Consider the following 17,432-nt stretch of genomic DNA (forward strand, 5'->3'; position numbering starts at 1 on the left):
CCGCCAGTGAATACATGTCACCAAAATATGCTGAAAACTAAAATGCCACATCAAAATATTGTCCTAATTTAGATCAAAAGAGTCGAAATAAATGATTTTGAGAGTTAGGAGATATACTCTCACGAAATACTAGTACCATTTGTGGCTGAAAATTAGATCTCGGCCATAGTTGGGTGTGCGCACATGACTACCCGTCAAAATGCTCGAAACTCCTACAAGGACCGTACGTACTTTGGTGGTTTGTTGACACATTGTAGCTGAGATTACTTACACGGCAGCACTTGCGGAAATCTCACTGCAATACGTTTGGTAGTCAATGATTAGCACGTGAATCCAACTCACTCTGAAAGTCGGCAGGGCGCAGTTCATGCACGCACGCGCCTGGTGCTCGAAACAATTCACGTACGTACTAGTATAGTCGTGCCTGAAGCCGGCCCCGCTACGTTGACAGGCTGGGGTGGCTGGCTAGCACCTATGCATGAAATCAGAGCTCCGCGCCCGGCGTTCGAGTCGGCCAAGCCAGGGCGGTCGCCGCCCCGTCGTGACGTGAACGCTCGATCGGGGGCGCGACGCATGATGGCATTTGACGGCGATGATGGCCTCCACGGCGCGGCGCGCCTCCCCCGACACGAGAGCGCCTACGGCGTGGAGTGTGCGCCCTGGACGTGGTCTACGGCGGGTCCCCACACCGCAGTAGGAGGAGGAGGAGGGGCGCTCGAGTTGCGTCGCGATGCAACGAGGATGGCAGGGCAGCCCGTTTGATGGCCTATAATGGCGGTTGCATCGGGCCGTTCCCCTGCGCCGCTACACCATCACTGCCAGCGGCTGCCTCCGGTGGCGTCCATGATTCTCCGGTCGCACGGGCCTCCGCCCACACCAATCAGGCGGCGCGGGCCGGGTGACGCCCCGGTGACGCCAGGGCCATATATCATGTTTCACCGGGCATGTGTCGACCGGCCGTTCGCTGAATCCTCATTTTCTATTCAAATTCCCTAACACATCAAGCAATCGAATTTGATTTGAACTAGCGTGTCACGGCTACTCCATGGAAGCAAACCAAACCAGAAAGCAGAGGCGAGGCGAGTGTAATCCACTAGGAGACAGCACGTGAAGTAGAATCTCGATGAGTAATCTTGCATGTCCGGTGGTCCATCGGGGCAAGCCCCGCTGCCAGTACTCCTCGGCCATCATGGCTGTCCCCCGGGCGCCCCGGCGCGCCGCCATGACTATCCCGCCCGCCCCGCCGGCGCCTACCCTACCGACGGGGCGGCCCTAGGCCAGCAGCATCGATCGATGGCCACGGCGGGCACGCGCGTCGCATCCGACGGCTCCCGGCCCCTCCGCCGCCCGATCCCGATCCGACGGCCCGCCAGGCGTTCGTGCATGCACTCAATGGTTCCCTCCCGCGGACGCGTGCGTGCGGCTCGGCTTGCTTCGTGCTTGGGACTGGGTTGGAATGGGTGGATTGCCCTGCCACGATGCCCACCTCCATTGACCGGGGCCTCGCCTCCCCCTCCGCACCGCCGCGCGGCGGCTTTGCTGTCGCCGACATGTGGGCCGCCCCTCCCTCCCGGGCCCCGCGCGTCATGGTGCGTGTGGGCCAAACGATGGCGTGGGCCGCGGGGCGGGTCGAGGGCTCGGGCGCGGTGGGAAGCGGCACGCGCACCCACAGCGAGCACGAACCCATCGAGTGCGCACGCCACCTCATTAATTTCGTTCCCTCTCTCCCCCCGCCCCCGCCCCCATTCATTCATTCGTTTCCATCACTGCGCTGCGCCGCGGTGCTCTGCTCGCCATCCTCCTCTCCTCCTCCCCCTTCCTTCCTTCCTCTCTGTATCTACTCAAAAGGAGTGCAAGGCAAAAAGAATCAATAGAGAGAGGGGGAGGGCAAGGCGGGGCATGAACCCACGCACGCACGCACGCACCAATCCGAGCATCCAACGCTCCCTTCATCCCTTGTATAAAACCCCGCGCTGCGGCCAGCGCCTTCCATCCATCCATCCGCTTTGTCCGCCCAGCTTCATCGCCCCTCCCTGCTCTTCCACCAATCTGCTTGCTTGCCTGGTCGTCGGCTGTTTGCCCAGATCATCCATAGCATACACACCTCGTCCACTGACTGGTAACCACACAGCCATCGCCATTGCATCTCTCGCCTGCTCTGCTGCCTCCAGCGCGCGCCAGCAGTGCCTTGATGCCGTTTCCGTTTGATGATGCAGAGTAGGATGCCGTGGGTGTTCTTCCATGTCATCCTCTGATCATCGCCGCCGCTCCGCCGATCGACAGCGCTCCAGGAGGACATGCGAGCTGGGTTCAACGGGCCTGACGCGATCGTTATGACAAGTGGCGCCGTCGCGTATTACTACAGATTGACGCAAGTCTGCCAGGTGAGGACAGAGCCTCGCGCACCGAAAAACTAGTAAGCTACCACCACAATGTTCTTCTTTCTTCTGCTACTACTCTACTATACTTGTTTAGTTTCAGATTGATTCTTCTTGACGATTTCTTCCTAGCTTTTCAGCATCACTAGTCTCATGCTTGCTTGCTAGTGGGAGCGGGAATGAATCATGATGCATCATCTCATCTTCTAGTATAGTTGTAGATAAGCAGCAACTTTCTCATTGGTGCTGTCCGTTAGTGTTTGATAGGAAAGGAAATGCTGTTGCATGCAGACAAGAAAGCTTGCGATCGGGCCCACATTTTGACGGAACTTGACGTCCACGGGCGTGTTGACAAAGTTGTTTTGTTAGTGGTCAAAAGAAAAAGACATGGCGTTTTCAAGCAGTGTCTTTTTTGTTTTGCCTTCTTTTTTGTTGGTCGACAAAAGATGGGAGTTGCAGCTAGTACTACTCCAGCGCTGCTTTGGTTTATGTATTCTTTGCCTCAGATAGGGGAGAATGTTCGTGCGCTTGTTCGGTTGCTAGTACTTCTTGACATGCATAGTTTAAACTTCAAATAAGTAGCACTAGTAACTTCAAATTAACAACTAGCAGTAGATCCTAAGGTACATGAAATTTAAACAGTTCGTTTGATTCACAATGCCATTTGCCACGTCAGTGAAGCCTAATTCCGCATAACAGTCCACTCTGAAGTTCTATCTTTCGGATCGTATGGAGAAAAGAACAGTACACTATGTAGTTCCTCTGCTTCTAGCATCGTAGTTGCGTACGGAAACAGTTGCCATAGTTACACAGATTTATTCAGTAACAAGGCGGACGCATCGCCAAATAGAATTAGATGACCCACATTGCTAGTCTTATTAGGACATTTCCCTTGGAGAATCGAGTGGGGCGACTAGCCTGTGTGTACTACAGTACGCTTTGTTTCTGTACACCCTTAATCATAAATTGCAGCCAAGCACCTTTTCCTTTTGACGAGTGCTACCACTATATGCTAGTGTACTAGTAGTGCTCTGTTCGTGCATGTATGCATTCATCTTCAGTCTCAAAGACTAGTCGCTGCCTGTACGAACGCAACTTGCATATAGTAATCTTCTCATTTTGCTCTGCTCTCACGCTGGGAAATGTCGCCACGCTTCAGAACAAGTAGACGCATCACAAGATGATGTGCTCATAAGTCATGGTCATACATTGCACTCCCATCATACTCATGTTTGCACTTCATTCCTTCTTAACTTCTGTTTGATTGTCTGCTCGTGATCGTTCACTAACGTATCTTGCCACTGTCTTCCTGCTTGCAGGCCGAATACTTCCGCCAGCTGCTCAAGCCCGTGACGTAGATTCGACCACAAAACCCCACACATTCGCCAGAGACAATTCCATCCAAAACAGCCTCAAACCCAGACAGACTAACTGAATCAATTTTGAACTGAACCAGAGAAAGCCCAGCTAAACACCCTTGAATTCTTGTTCGTTTTCCTTCCATTCGAAAGCAACACCTGTCAATTTCCTTGAATTCTCCACCAAACCCATCCATCCATCCACAAAGACATTTCTAGGAGTTGAGCAGCTAGCAGCAACAAGTGAAGCGATGCAGGGAGATCCAGGCTACGGGTACGGTGGCTATGGCGCCGGCTACGGGTACGGCTACGGCGGTGGCTACGGCGGTGGCTATGACATGGCCGGGTACGGCAACGGTGCCGGAGGAGCCTACTACACCAACGACCGGTATCCCGCGGCGGCGGCGCCTGCCTATGAGGACCCGCTCGCCGGTCGGAGGCAGCACGATTTCCCGGCTCCTCTGACCGGGCTCGAGTTCCAGCCGTCGGACACCTGCCCCAAGAACTACGTCATCTTTGATCAGACCTATGACCGGAGCAGGGTGATGTACCACCCGTCGCTGGCCAACAACTTCGGCTCCTCCGGGGGCTACGACCAGCAGCACTGCAACAACGGCGGCTACGACCAGAACTACGTCGGCAAGAGCACCTACTACGGCGGCGACCAGGACGGCGGCGAGTGTTCAATCCGGCAGAAGGAGGACACCGACGAGATCGACGCGCTGATGAGCTCCGGGGACGGCGACGAGGAGGACGACGTGCTGAGCACGGGTCGCACGCCTGCGTGCCGCGGAGGGGGCTCGCCGGATTCCACCTGCTCCTCCGGGTACGTGGTGAGCGTCAGCCCGACTGGCAACGCCGCCGGAGCCGGCGGGGGCGGCGAGAGGAAGAAGGAGCGGATGAAGAAGATGATGAAGACGCTCAAGGGGATCATCCCCGGCGGCGACCGGATGGACACGCCGGCCGTCCTGGACGAGGCCGTCAGGTACCTCAAGTCGCTCAAGGTGGAGGTGAAGAAGCTCGGGGTGCGCGGATCAAGAAGCTAGGGAGGGATAGCGACCTCACATGGCAATGCAGGTCGAGCCAATGATGGAGGCAGATAAGACGGGGGAGTTGGTGCTCGCTCCTTTTTGCGCTGCCATGATGATGCCATCCCGTGGAGCTCTCGAGGATCAGTGGAAAGGAATGATATGGAAGGATTCAGTTGCCGCACGCGCCGATCTCTCGCCCCTCCCTCCCCTCTAGCTGCGTGCGTGCCTGGATTGTTGCTTTGCTTTTGTAGAAGTCGCTGCTTTTCTTCCCCCCTCCCCTTTCGTATCTCTAGGTGCCGGCTGGTGTTGTAACTAGCATGCTGATTATATACACCGTGTTTTTGTTTATCCCCGTCATCATCCCTCCCCTGGGCTCCGCTCTACTTCTTCTATAGAGTTGGCCTACCATGTTCTTTCTTGTTCTTTCATTTTTTTAGCAATGGCGGTTGAATCCCCTGCAACAGGACTTGAATCTCTTACTGGGGCGAAAAATTGTTGTAGGAATTTCATATGATGGAAGCTTAAGATTTATTAAGAAGATGCAATTCTATGAAGGCGTCTCTGAATTTCTGAATTAAGGGGCTGGCTTTAGATTTACTGCAGAATGCTACTTCCCCACTTTCTTTGGATTACAAACATTTTTCAGTTTGTCTAATTCACATCTAGATGTTTTTTAAGGATGTCACATCTAATCTTCCATAAATAACGCAACAACAAGGAACAAAAAAAAAAAACTAAGACAAAAAATATAGACCACAAACATAATGGACATTAGGTTAGATGTGACATAACTATGTCACATCTAGATGTGTCATAGACAGACCCAACGTTTTTCAGGGGGTTGGGCTAAACAGAAATTTTCTAGTATGTTGGAGTTCCATCCGAATAGACCATAGGAAGTTTTGATCATACAAACCTAAGAGCATCTACAACCACGACCTGCAAATCCGAGCCCTCTAACTCCCGCGGGCACTGAGCGGGCACTTCTCAAATCATATCGTCCACATCCATGTATCTCATGTCCGATGCCTCGTAACCATACTAGCATGCAACGTAGATAAAAAGAACGTAGATCATCACAAACATAGAATCGGATAGAGAAATGCAAAAGATCGCCAAAGTTCACATACAAAAAGATCACCAATGTTCATGTAATTCACATAAACGACGGACAAATTTAAACTCTATTACTAAAAACTTGAAATTGAAGATGGAGACGGCGGAGATTCACCACGTCCTCGCCGGCCCTTTGCCCTTTCGGTCGCCGACGCAGCTATAGGCGTCAGCGACTGGTGGCGAATCGTCCGAGTCGTCGGACGAGGAGAAGTCGACGTCGTTGTCGTCGGAGGTGTCGGAGAGGATGACGATCCCTTTTAGCCGCCGGACCTCCCTGTCCTGCTGTCGATTGAGCTTCGCGAGCCGAGCCGCCTCCGCCGCCTCACGCTCGAATTGCTCAATGGCAATTCGGAGCGCCTTGGCGTTCTTCCGGCGGAGCCGCCGCACGTCCATCTCCGCGGTCGTAAGCGACTGGCAGTAGACCCATTCGAGGAGTCGCGCGTCCTCGTGGGGCTCCGCCTGCATCCCGCGGCGGCGGTGTCGGTGTCAAAACCGGCAAATCTCGGGTAGGGAGGCCCAAACGGTGCGTCTGAGGATCAATGGTAACAATGGACAAAGGGACACAATGTTTACCCAGGTTCGGGCCCTCTTAAAGGAGGTAAAACCCCGACCCTCTTAAAGGAGGTAAAACCCTACGTCCTGCTTGATTGTATTCGATGAGTACAGGGGTTACAAGAGTTGAGGTACCTCGAGATCGTAATGGCTAAACCCTAGCTTGTCTAGCCTATCAATGTTATGATTCTGCCTTCGGTCTAAACCCTCCAGTTTATATAGACATCAGAGGGGCCTAGGGTTGTATAGAGTCAGTTTAGAAAGAAAGGAAATACCATATGCGAATACCTAATCTTGTTGTTCACGCATGCAGGAGTCCTAACTGGACACGGGAGGTGGTCTTCTTCCTTTATCTTCACAACCCATCAGCCCGGCCCATTTTGAATAGGCCAGACGCCCGAGGACCCCCTAGTCCAGAACTCCCTCAGTAGCCCCTGAACCAGTCTTCAATGACGACGTGTTCAACACGAGGGTTGTCTTCGGCATTGCGAGGCGGGTTCCTCTCTTTGAATACCATACATCAGCTTTCCCTTACAAAAGAACTGTATCCGACTTTGTATAATTAACACAACTCTCAGCTGCGAAGGCAAAATATAAAAATAGGAATGGTGTCTTTACTGACAACTTTTTCCGGCGAAGCGTCACACTTGACTCTTCAGCATTTTGAATCGCTTTCACACTCCCCATTTTGTATTTCGAGGTCGAGCCCCCTTGGTCCGTCTTGTCAACACAGAGATCGTGCCCACTTATTATGAGATTCTCATCAATGGGATTTGGGTAACCCAACCGCTCCTGGCACACGCTCTCATTGGGAATAGGTGAGGTTTAAGGCTTAAGTGGGGGGACGGTTGGCATTTTCACCGCCTATAAGAGGGCAAAGATTCCTCCTTTCTTCCCCACGCCTTCCTCCAGCCCCTCTCTTCCAATCTCTCAAGCTTCGGTGCCCAAAAAAGCTCCCATCTTCCTCACCGCCACCACCCTCTCCAGCCATGGCCGGGTCAGGCTCCAAGGGCAAGTGCGAGGCCTCCTCTGTCACTGAGAAGGACGTGAAGGAACTCTGGAGCGCGGGGTACCTGTCTGCAACCATTGCGCACAGGCTTCCTGATAAGGACCAAGTCATCCCCACTACGGTGCTCGGCGAAAGGGTTGTCTTCCTCCCCCATTTCCTTAGGGGGCTAGGGTTTCCCCTCCACCCTTTTGTCCACGGCCTGATGTTCTACTACGGGCTAGATTTCCATGATCTAGCCCCAAATTCTTTCCTCCATATATCATCGTTCATCGTCATGTGTGAGGCTCTACTCTGCATCCCGCCAGCCTGTGGCTTAAAGTATTCAATCTAAAGCCGAAGGTGGTGGACGGACCGCATGCGGACTGCAGCGGGGCCATGGTAAGCAAGTTTCCCAACTCCACATGGCCCAAGGGGGATTTCATCGAGACTGTCAAGGTCTGGCAGCAGGAGTGGTTGTACATCATCGAACCCCGCCGCGCCAACTGGGTGGCAATTCCAGAGTTCAGATCCGGACCCCCCACGAGGCTCACCTCTTAGACCACTAAGGGCCTCGATTCGGGGTCCTAGACAGAGGTGCAAATGCTGTAGAAGCGCATCACCAACGTGCTGGGAAAAAACATCAGCCTCACCAATGTGGTGCAGATCATGCTCTTCCGTCGCGTCCTCCCCTGCCAACACCGGACCTCCCCCATGTGGGAGTTCAATCCGGAGGAGCCGCAGACCATGAATCGCTTCTTCGGCACTACACACGAAGAGATATGGAATATTCTCTTCCAGGCCCAGAAGAGCTGGCCCATGAAGACCGAGGACATCGGGCTCGACATCGAGAACCCGGCCTCAGAGGTAATTATTAACTTTTCTGAAGACCTATTCGGTCAATGCTTCAATCAATAGAAATCTTATCAGCTCCCTTCCTTACAGGGCTGGATTGCAAAGGCGGAGCGGATCGACAGTCCAGCTCCGCTGCCAGAGGGCCCAACCACTTCCCAGCTGAGAGAGATGCTGGTCCCGGCACCCTATCAGGCACCACAGAAGAAGGGCAAGGAGCCCAAGGGCGACCCCGCTGCAGAGGCCCTTCGGATGTTGTGTCCGTAGAGACCAAGATCTTCTCCTCTCATGAGGGAGACGAGGAAGAAGAGGAGGAGGAGGAGGAGGAGGAGGAGGTGGTGGTGGAAAGCGATTCCCTCCGCAAGGGGAGGAAGAAGAAGAGGACGGCCTCCGAAGACCCGGAGGGGTGGCGCTGAAGAGGGGGAAGATAACCCTTTCGGTCAGTTCAGACTCAGAGTCCGAACACATCCTCAAGAGACCTCCTAGAGTGAAGCCCCTGGCCGAATCGTAAGTAATCTTTACTGTTCGGTTTCCGCTTACCTACCTCCGTTATGTAAGTTATATTATTATTTGCTTTTCAACCCTTCCTGTGAGATTCCGAACATCCCCTCGTCGGAGGGGAACTCCCTGCCGCCTGAGAAGGAGGAGAGCGACGCGCCGTCGCAAGCCCCCTCGTCTACTGCCATGGAGGACACTGAGGTGTTGTCCCGAAGGACTTCTCCTGGCCGAGGAGGGGCGAACGAGGCCGTCGAGAAGGCTATCGGTGTCAAAACCGGCGGATCTCGGGTAGGGGGTCCTGAACTGTGCGTCTAAGGCTAATGGTAACAGGAGGCGGGGGACACAATGTTTACCCAGGTTCGGGCCCTCTCGATGGAGGTAATACCCTACTTCCTGCTTGATTGATCTTAAATACCTAGAAAGGTGAACTGAATCTTTGGGCCTCTAGAAATAATGCAAGCCTGAAACTCAAATACCTAGAAAGGTGAACTGAATCTTTGGGCCTCTAGAAACAATGCAAGCCTGAAATTGAAATACCTAGAAAGGTGAACTGAATCTTTGAGCCTCTACAAATAATGCAAGCCTGAAATTGAAATACCTAGAAAGGTGACCTGAATCTTTGGGCCTCTAGAAAGATTTATTACCTCCTCAAGCAGCATGAAACAATTCCATGCGTGCACCGCAAATCTATAGCAAGTTTGATCAGGATCTACTTTTCCAAATCAGAATTAGCGCTAGAGCAAGCAAGATCAATGATATGGCCGTGAGACAGAGAAGGAACGAACAAACTCACCCCTCTCGCGACCTCCCTGGTAGATGCGCCGCCGCCGCGCACGACAGAGGGAGAAAAACGACTGGTGAAGGGGGAGCGGGGCGACCTTCGAAGGTCGGAGGGAGAGGGCGGCCGGAGTAGGGTGGCGGAGGCCGGAAGGAGAGGGCGGCCAAAGGAGAGAGAGGGTGAGCGGCGCTTGGGCGGGCGGCCCTATGGGGAACATAGAGGAGTCGTGCGAGAGGGGGGGGGGAGCGATCTGGTGCGGGCAGGTGAGATTTTTTAGGGGAGCGATCTGGTGCGGGCAGGTGAGATTTTTTTAGTTCTCTTTTAGTGGGCTCGAGGATAACTAACCCAATTAGAACCTCTCCACCGGGCTAGTTTTTTTAGCTAAGTTAGAGCAAACTAGCTCAAACTAACCCCTCTTGTTTCGATAATTTGAGGCTATTTCAACCCAAACTAGCTCTAACTCAGGGATCCAAACAAAGAGGAGTGTTACTGTACATGCTACAGTGTGGACCGTAGCACATTGTTTTTTATGGCCATATCACCACATTGTTTTCTACTTCTGGTTCACTGGGCTACCGCGGTTCGCACGACTGGTTCACTGGGCTGCCGTGGTCCGCACTCCTCCGACCTGAGTAGTACTTCCTCCATTCCTAAATATAAGTCTTCATAGATATTTCACTGTGGACCACATACGAATGTATATAGATGCATTTTATGTGTAGATTCACTCATTTTTCTCCGTATGTGGTCCATAGTGAAATCTCTCCAAAGACTTATATTTAGGAACGAAGGGAGTAGTATAGTACTAGTATATAGCACATCATTCTTTGCTCCTTCTTACTACTCTGACATGTGGGAGAGCCAGCATCCGGGTCGACGTGTCATGCACCAGATTAGAGCGCGGAATGGAAGGGGGGCATCACCCCGGTCGGAGTGCCAGTAATTCATGACTATAGTGAGTGGTCATATCACAAGTCTTTCCAGTAGTAACGCGTCGTCAAATCGCACAGCCCCACTCGCTCACCCTCCTCGCCTCTCTGTCAAACCGCCTACCCAAAAACTGCCGTGAGTACTGCCCGGGAAAAGCCACGCCCTCAACTTTTAACTACGCGAAAATAGCTCGAGCTTGTTGGTTCTATATAAATATAGTACTTACTGTATGTTTATTCACCCATGGGGTTGTTCAATGAATTGAGGGGCGGGGAGCACAAGTGAACAATACTACCTCTGTCCGGGTTTATTGGTCCCCATTGTATTTCGTGCCAAATTTTGACCATAGATTAAACTAAGAAAATGTTCACGCATGTCACCAAACATTATATTTTTCAAAACTATGTTCAAATACGAATCCAATGAGATAATTTTTCTTGACATGCATTAACATTTTGTTAGTTAAATATTTAGTCAAAATTTGGCACAAACTATAAAAGGGACCTATAAACCAGGACGGAGGTAGTACTGTAGTAGTAAGTAGGAGTCGTAGAGTAGTCACCTTAAATAGAGAGTTTCTTTTCTTTAATGCCACATACACGAATTGAAACGCTTGTTGTGGAGAGAAAAAAGATAATCACTCCACTATATATGGACGCAGGGGCCTGAGCGCTTGCTTTACTAGGGTTGCTCTCTTCATTCTCTCGTCCTCTCCAGATATAAACAAGACAGCGGTAGCGACATTTTCTCTCTGCTCACCGCTGGTCACAGATCCGGCCGGATCCCTTCGGCCGGTGTGTGTAGAGGACTAAAAGGTGCATCGTTCACGCGGTCATCGCCGCCGAGGGAGGAAACCCACAGCTGACGGAGGGGCCCGATCCTCTGCCCGCGCCGTTCTCTCCGACACAGCACAGGCTCGGGAGGTCCTCCGACCCTTCTTCCTCCCTGTCGTATTCTCCGCAGATCCGACCTGCCGCCGCCGACATCCCGGCGACCCTCAGGTATAAGTTCTTCGAAAGCGGCCTTGCTCTACTGCCCCAGCTCCCCACGTGTCTGCATGTGCATCTTTTTCTACTCCCATCAGCTCTTCCAAAGCCACCTAAATTTTTAGTATTATTAGAGGTAAAGCTACTTCATGCATTCGAATCTAGGGCTTTGTTCAAACAACGAAGAAAGGGGGGAAAGTTGTAGCATGAATCTAGGACTTGATTCAAAGAGGAAATAATATGGTGAAAGTAGTAGATGTCAGGACCCCGACTCGATGCCACATCGATCTAGCATGTAACACCTCATATCACTTTGCGGCCTCACGCACGGTATTCCACGGGTGTCGCCTTACCTTTGCCCGGGACTGTTTGCGCCTTTTGGCACACATATATGATAGTGTCGCTAGCATCCATATGGTAAGGAGCCCGGGCTGACATGGCTAGTCGTAAACCCAAAGTGGCACAAACTTATAGGGACAGGCATCCATGACCCAGCATCGAACGTGTCGGTCATCAGCAAGTGAATCCGGGCTATAGCACTGGGCTAGCAGGACTCCGATAAACCGGGCTGTAGCGGGCTAACAGGACTCCGGTATCCATCGCGTGACATTTCCCCGAAGGGACAGACACATGAACGAAGAAGGACACATGCCGGCCAGCCTAAGTGTTCCGGAGCAGTAGCAAGCTACCAAGGCTCAGTGGAGACACTAGGAGACATTTCCCGGTAAGAGAGGCTACTAAGAATAAACAACTAGATAGTCAGATCCCACACATACCAAGCATTTCAATCATACACACAATATGCTCGATATGTACAAATACAACAAGGCATCACAACATGACTCTACAACACAAGTATTTTATTTAGAGGCTCAGGGAGCCATACATATCATACACACAAGTACGGGTCACACGACCCAGCATTCAAGTCATACAGACATACAAGCCAACAGCGGAAGTAACTTGTCTGAGTACAGACAACTAGTAAAATAAAAGAGGCTTGGGAAAGCCTGGCTATACTACGTGGTCCTTCACAAGCTCAGGGTCACCACCTGGGCCTCAGTCTACTCATCGATGTCAACGTCTACGAAGAACCCATCAGAAGGGGTTGCAGCGTCTTCTGAAAAATGTAAATTAAAGCAACATGATTACAAAGGTACTCAGCAAGACTTACATCAGATCCTACATACATGCACATTATCAAGAAGGGTTGGTGGGGTTATTGCAGCAAGCCAGCTTTGACTCTCGGCTAAGCTATCCTACGAGACACCAACTTGAAATGGTTTTGCGCACACGAGTCCACTACACACCAGTTCAATACACCACCGAGGATCCACCTCCCTCATCCTACGGAAGAGCCATCCTCGGCACTCACGCTTATCTTGGGATTTTTAGTAGTATCCATTTACTTGTCTATGAACTGTATAGGCAACCAAGTAGTCCTTTACCGCGGACGCGGCTATTCGAATAGATCATGTTAACCCTGCAGGGGTGTACTTCTTCATACATGTTTCCACCACTTAGCGTCTGCACATGACATGTGCTCGGCAGACTTCAAGCGAAAGACGACATGGGTGTAGACCACGACCTACCTAAACACCTAAGTCTCTAGTCCAGGTTTATCGCCTATTCAGGTTCCATCCGCAGGGAGTCCGGCTGGGGTTCCACATACGGCCCCGAACGATGTGTACAGGGTTTCGAGACACCTAACGAGTGCCCGGTATTCCCGGCCACGTACCTACCGCATCACAACCCACCCCACTGGTCAGCGCTGCCCACGGCCTCCAGTAAGCTACAAACACCAGAAACTACTTGCAACTCCTGGACAGAGGACTAGGGTGAATAAGAAGTCGAGCGGGGTCATATTTCAGGGCCCAATGCATGGTAGTAGCTGAATCTTAAATCACACATACAGATCTCAGTGCTTAAGGTCGGTTTCAATGAAACAATCCACCATGTACTCCTACATGGCCTTTCATCGATACCTTTACCAAATCGTGTTCACCACATCACTCTCATTACCGGCATGATCATTTCACTCTAGCCCACCACCCAGATGAACCAGACCTGACACGACTCTAAGCATAGCAGGCATAGCAAGGTAGGAACAACACAAACATATGGCTCAATCAACTCCTACACATGCTAGTGGGTTTCATCTAGTTACTGTGGCAATGACAGGTCATGCAGAGGAAATGGGTTCAACTACCATAGCACACAGCAGTTGAAACACGTTGTCTTAATGCAATAAAAGAGAGTAGAAGCGAGAATATGGGATTTTATCGATATGATCAAATGGTTGGTTGCTTGCCTGATGGGTCAATGCACTGATATTGTTCTTCGCTAGGGTAATCGTGGTACTCCTCGGAGGCAGAACCTGCCGCAAAGAGCACTGATACACAACATCACCAAACAATATGCAACAATATGATGCATGCATGAGACATGGCAAACATGAGTGTATTGGGCTAATGCAACTAAAACCAGATGGGTTTGAACCATTTTGAATCAAAGATTCAAGTTTCAAACTCATACATGGCCCTTATGAGTGCTTTATCTAGTTCTGCTCTAAACATCAGGTTAGCTTGCTTAAACATGCATGAAACTAGTACAGATGGATAGATTGGATTTTTTTGATCATTTTTCATATATAAAACTTCGCATTTGGAGTTACAGATTAATTTCTATGATTTTTTAAAGTTTGGGGTATTTTCTGAAATTTCCTGTGTAATAATAATTCCAGTAAATAACTTACTGCGTCAGCATTACATCAGGATGACGTCAGCGGTCAACGGAACAGTCCAGGTCAACCCTGACTAGTGGGTCCCGTGTGTCAGTGTAATTAGTTTAACTAAATATTAATTAAAACTAATCCTGATTGGTTAACAGGGTTGGGCCCCACCTGTCATTGACCCAGGGGGGTCAAACTGGGCCCACCCGTGGTCAAACGAGGGGTCAGCGGGGTCAACCCACTGGCGTTTAGCCGCCGGCAAGGCAGAACGCGGCGGCAAGAGTGCTTTTGTGTGTTCCGGCGACTAAATGAGCGGCGGAGGGCATCTACGGGTAGCTGGGAGCAAGCCGCAACTCTTGGTGGTGGTGGTTGAGCTCGGGGTGGCCGGAAACATCGCCGTCGACGACTTTGGCGGTCGCCGGAGTTCGGGTGAGGTCGAACTCGACGCTAGGGGGCACGGCGAGGCGCGTGGAGTGGTGCTACGGAGACACGTCGGCGACGAGCTCGGCGGCGGTGCGTGCGGTGAAGCTTCGTGCGGTCGCTGTGGTGCACGAGAACGAGAGAGGAAAGGGGGGGAGAGGTAGCTGGGCTCACGGCGATCTCGAGGAACCAGACGGCGCGGTCGGGGACGAGCTGGTGCGGCGGCGACGGCGAAGGGGATCTCCGGTGACGGCGGAGTCGGCGAGGTCGGTGCAGTGGCTTCGGGGCATGCGAGCGCTCGGGGCTCGACTAGCTCGAAGGAGAGGAGGGCGGCGGAGCTCCTGGACACGGTGGCGCGGCGCGGGGACGACGGAGAGCGTGACTACGGCAACGGTGCAGCTGCGGTGGCGTCGGCCATGGCGTGGGAGAGCGAGGGAGAGGAGCTGGGGGTGAATGGGTGTGTCCACGGGGTGCGGGGGTCGACGTGGAGCTCATCCAGGCCAGTAGCGAGGCGAGGGGGTGAAGCAGGGCGGCGGGCAGCTGCGTGGCGTGCGCTGGCGTCGCCGTCGAGCACCTGCCTGCCTGCCTGGCGAAGGTAAGCAGCTCGCTGGAGGGCTGCTGGGCTGGGCCGGCAGGTGGGCTGGCTAGGCGGGCTGCTAGGTTAGTTCACTCTCTCTCTCTTATTTATCTTTTTAATTATTCTGTAACTTTGTGGTCTTACTAAAAATACCTAAACAACTCCAAAATTCCCCAAACTGTTCATGGCCACTAACTGGAATATATACAGCATGGAACATTTTAGTTTGGGATTATTTGAGCATTTATAATAATTTATATAATTTAAATGCCCAAACTCAAATACTTATGATTTAATTCAAAAAACCTTAAGATGACCTAGAAAATTGAGCACCACTTTTGGCAGAGGTTCTGAACCAAGACAAAAATGATGGACATTTTAGAAGGGCATTTCAGGTTCATTGAAAATATTTTTAGTAAACCCTAGTTGGTTTCAGAGGGGGCTGGGGGTTCTGTCATCCCCATTTCAAGTTTCTGTTGTGAAAAATAGACATGATGCAACACTCTAATGCATGAAGTAGCTAGGGTGTGACAACTCACCCCCACTCAAAAGAATCTCGTCCCGAGATTTAGGTTCCTCCGGAAAGAAGGCGGGGTACTGAAGTCGAAGACGATCCTCCCTTTCCCAAGTTGCTTCCTTCTTAGAATGGTGCGACCATTGGACCTTGAGAAACTTGATATTATGACGTCGAGTGGTACGCTCGGCTTGATCGAGGATACGAACGGGGTACTCTCGATACGTGAGATTATCTTGAAGATCAAGCGTTTCGTGGTCCACTCCACGGATAGGATCCAAGAAGCAACGCCTGAGTTGGGAAACGTGGAAGACATCGTGGACTCTGGAGAGATGCGGAGGTAGTTCCAATTGCTAGGCAACTTCTCCCCATTTAGCGAGAATGCGAAAGGGTCCAATGTAGCGAGGAGCTAATTTGCCTTTGATACCGAAATGATGGGTTCCCTTCAGAGGAGTAACCCGAAGGTAAGCCTTCTCGTCAACCTCAAAAGTCATAGCCTTATGTTTTCGGTCATATTGACTCTTTTGACGAGATTGGGCTGTTTTCAACTTTTCACGAACAATGCGAACTTGCTCTTCTGCTTCCTGGATCATGTCCGGCCCAAAGAATTGTCTTTCCCCGGTTTCTGACCAGTTAAGAGGCATTCGACACCTTCGTCCATAGAGAACTTCAAAAGGGGCTTTACCCAAGCTAGATTGATAGCTGTTGTTATAAGCAAATTCGGCAAATGGAAGACATTTCTCCCAATCCATTTCGAATGAGATAACAGAAGCTCGAAGCATGTCTTCTAGAATTTGATTGACATGTTCTACTTGACCACTTGATTGAGGGTGAAAGGCAGTGCTAAAGGAAAGGCGGGTTCCCATAGCATTTTGGAAACTTTCCCAAAATCGAGAGGTGAAGAGACTTCCTCGATCTGAGTTAATTTCCAGTGGAACACCATGGAGAGGTACTATTCGGGAGATGTACAAGTCTGCTAGTTGACTAGCGGTTATACTCTCGCGAACAGGCAAGAAATGGGCTACTTTGGAAAGACGATCGACAATGACGAAGATAGCGTTATTTTCTCTCCTGGTCCTGGGAAAATCGGTGATGAAATCCATACCAATTTTATCCCATTCACTACGGGAGACAGCTAATTTGCCGTCAGGAGATGTCTTTGCCGTCAGCTTTTCATCGGGCAGACGGCAAAGAAAGGGTTTGCCATCATCAACAGACGGCAAAGAAAACCTAACGGCAAAATAGACTTTGCCGTGTGCAAAACAAAAGACAGACAGCAAAGAGCTCACTTTGCCATCTGCTAACAAAAACACAGACGGCAAATATTCTTTGTCGTCTGTATTTGTTTTGGCACACGGCAAAGAATCTTTGCCGTCTGTGTTTGTTTTGGTAGACGGCAAAGTGAGCTCTTTGCCGTCTGTCTTTTTTTTCCAGACGACAAAGAAAAAGCACACCACACGGATCGATGACACGGATCGATGACTTGGCAAAATCTGAGACGCACAACCCACAACCATCGGACGCACGCCCGCACCCACCCACTAACCCACAACGCACGCGCCCCCACGATCCTACCCGCCCCCACCCACGACTGTACCTGCCACCACCCACGACTCCCATCTCCTCTCTCCTTCTCCCCCGAGCACCCTCTCTCTCGTATGCATCTCTCTCTCTCTCTCAGTCTCGTACGCAGCCTCTCTCCCGATCTAGAGCACCCCCGGTGCCG

At 51.4% G+C, this 17,432-nt stretch overlaps 1 protein-coding gene across 3 annotated transcripts; it reads left to right on the plus strand.

The window, feature by feature from the left end:
- Positions 1-1,757: 1,757 nt before the first annotated feature.
- LOC119340654 (transcription factor bHLH144-like) lies at positions 1,758-5,124 on the plus strand. 3 transcript variants are annotated; one of them, XM_037612566.1, is made up of 3 exons: positions 1,758-2,119; positions 2,217-2,416; positions 3,698-5,124. In XM_037612566.1, exon 3 carries the CDS (start codon positions 3,988-3,990, stop codon positions 4,780-4,782), a length of 795 nt encoding a protein of 264 aa, XP_037468463.1. In that variant the 5' UTR covers positions 1,758-2,119; positions 2,217-2,416; positions 3,698-3,987; the 3' UTR covers positions 4,783-5,124. The 3 variants fall into 3 exon arrangements, with proteins under 3 accessions (XP_037468463.1, XP_037468464.1, XP_037468465.1); XM_037612567.1 differs by having other exon boundaries at positions 2,217-2,384; XM_037612568.1 differs by having other exon boundaries at positions 2,222-2,416.
- The last annotated feature ends 12,308 nt before the right edge of the window (positions 5,125-17,432 follow it).

Source organism: Triticum dicoccoides, chromosome 7B (genome assembly GCF_002162155.2).
Source record: "Triticum dicoccoides isolate Atlit2015 ecotype Zavitan chromosome 7B, WEW_v2.0, whole genome shotgun sequence".
Classification (NCBI taxonomy): domain Eukaryota; kingdom Viridiplantae; phylum Streptophyta; class Magnoliopsida; order Poales; family Poaceae; genus Triticum; species Triticum dicoccoides.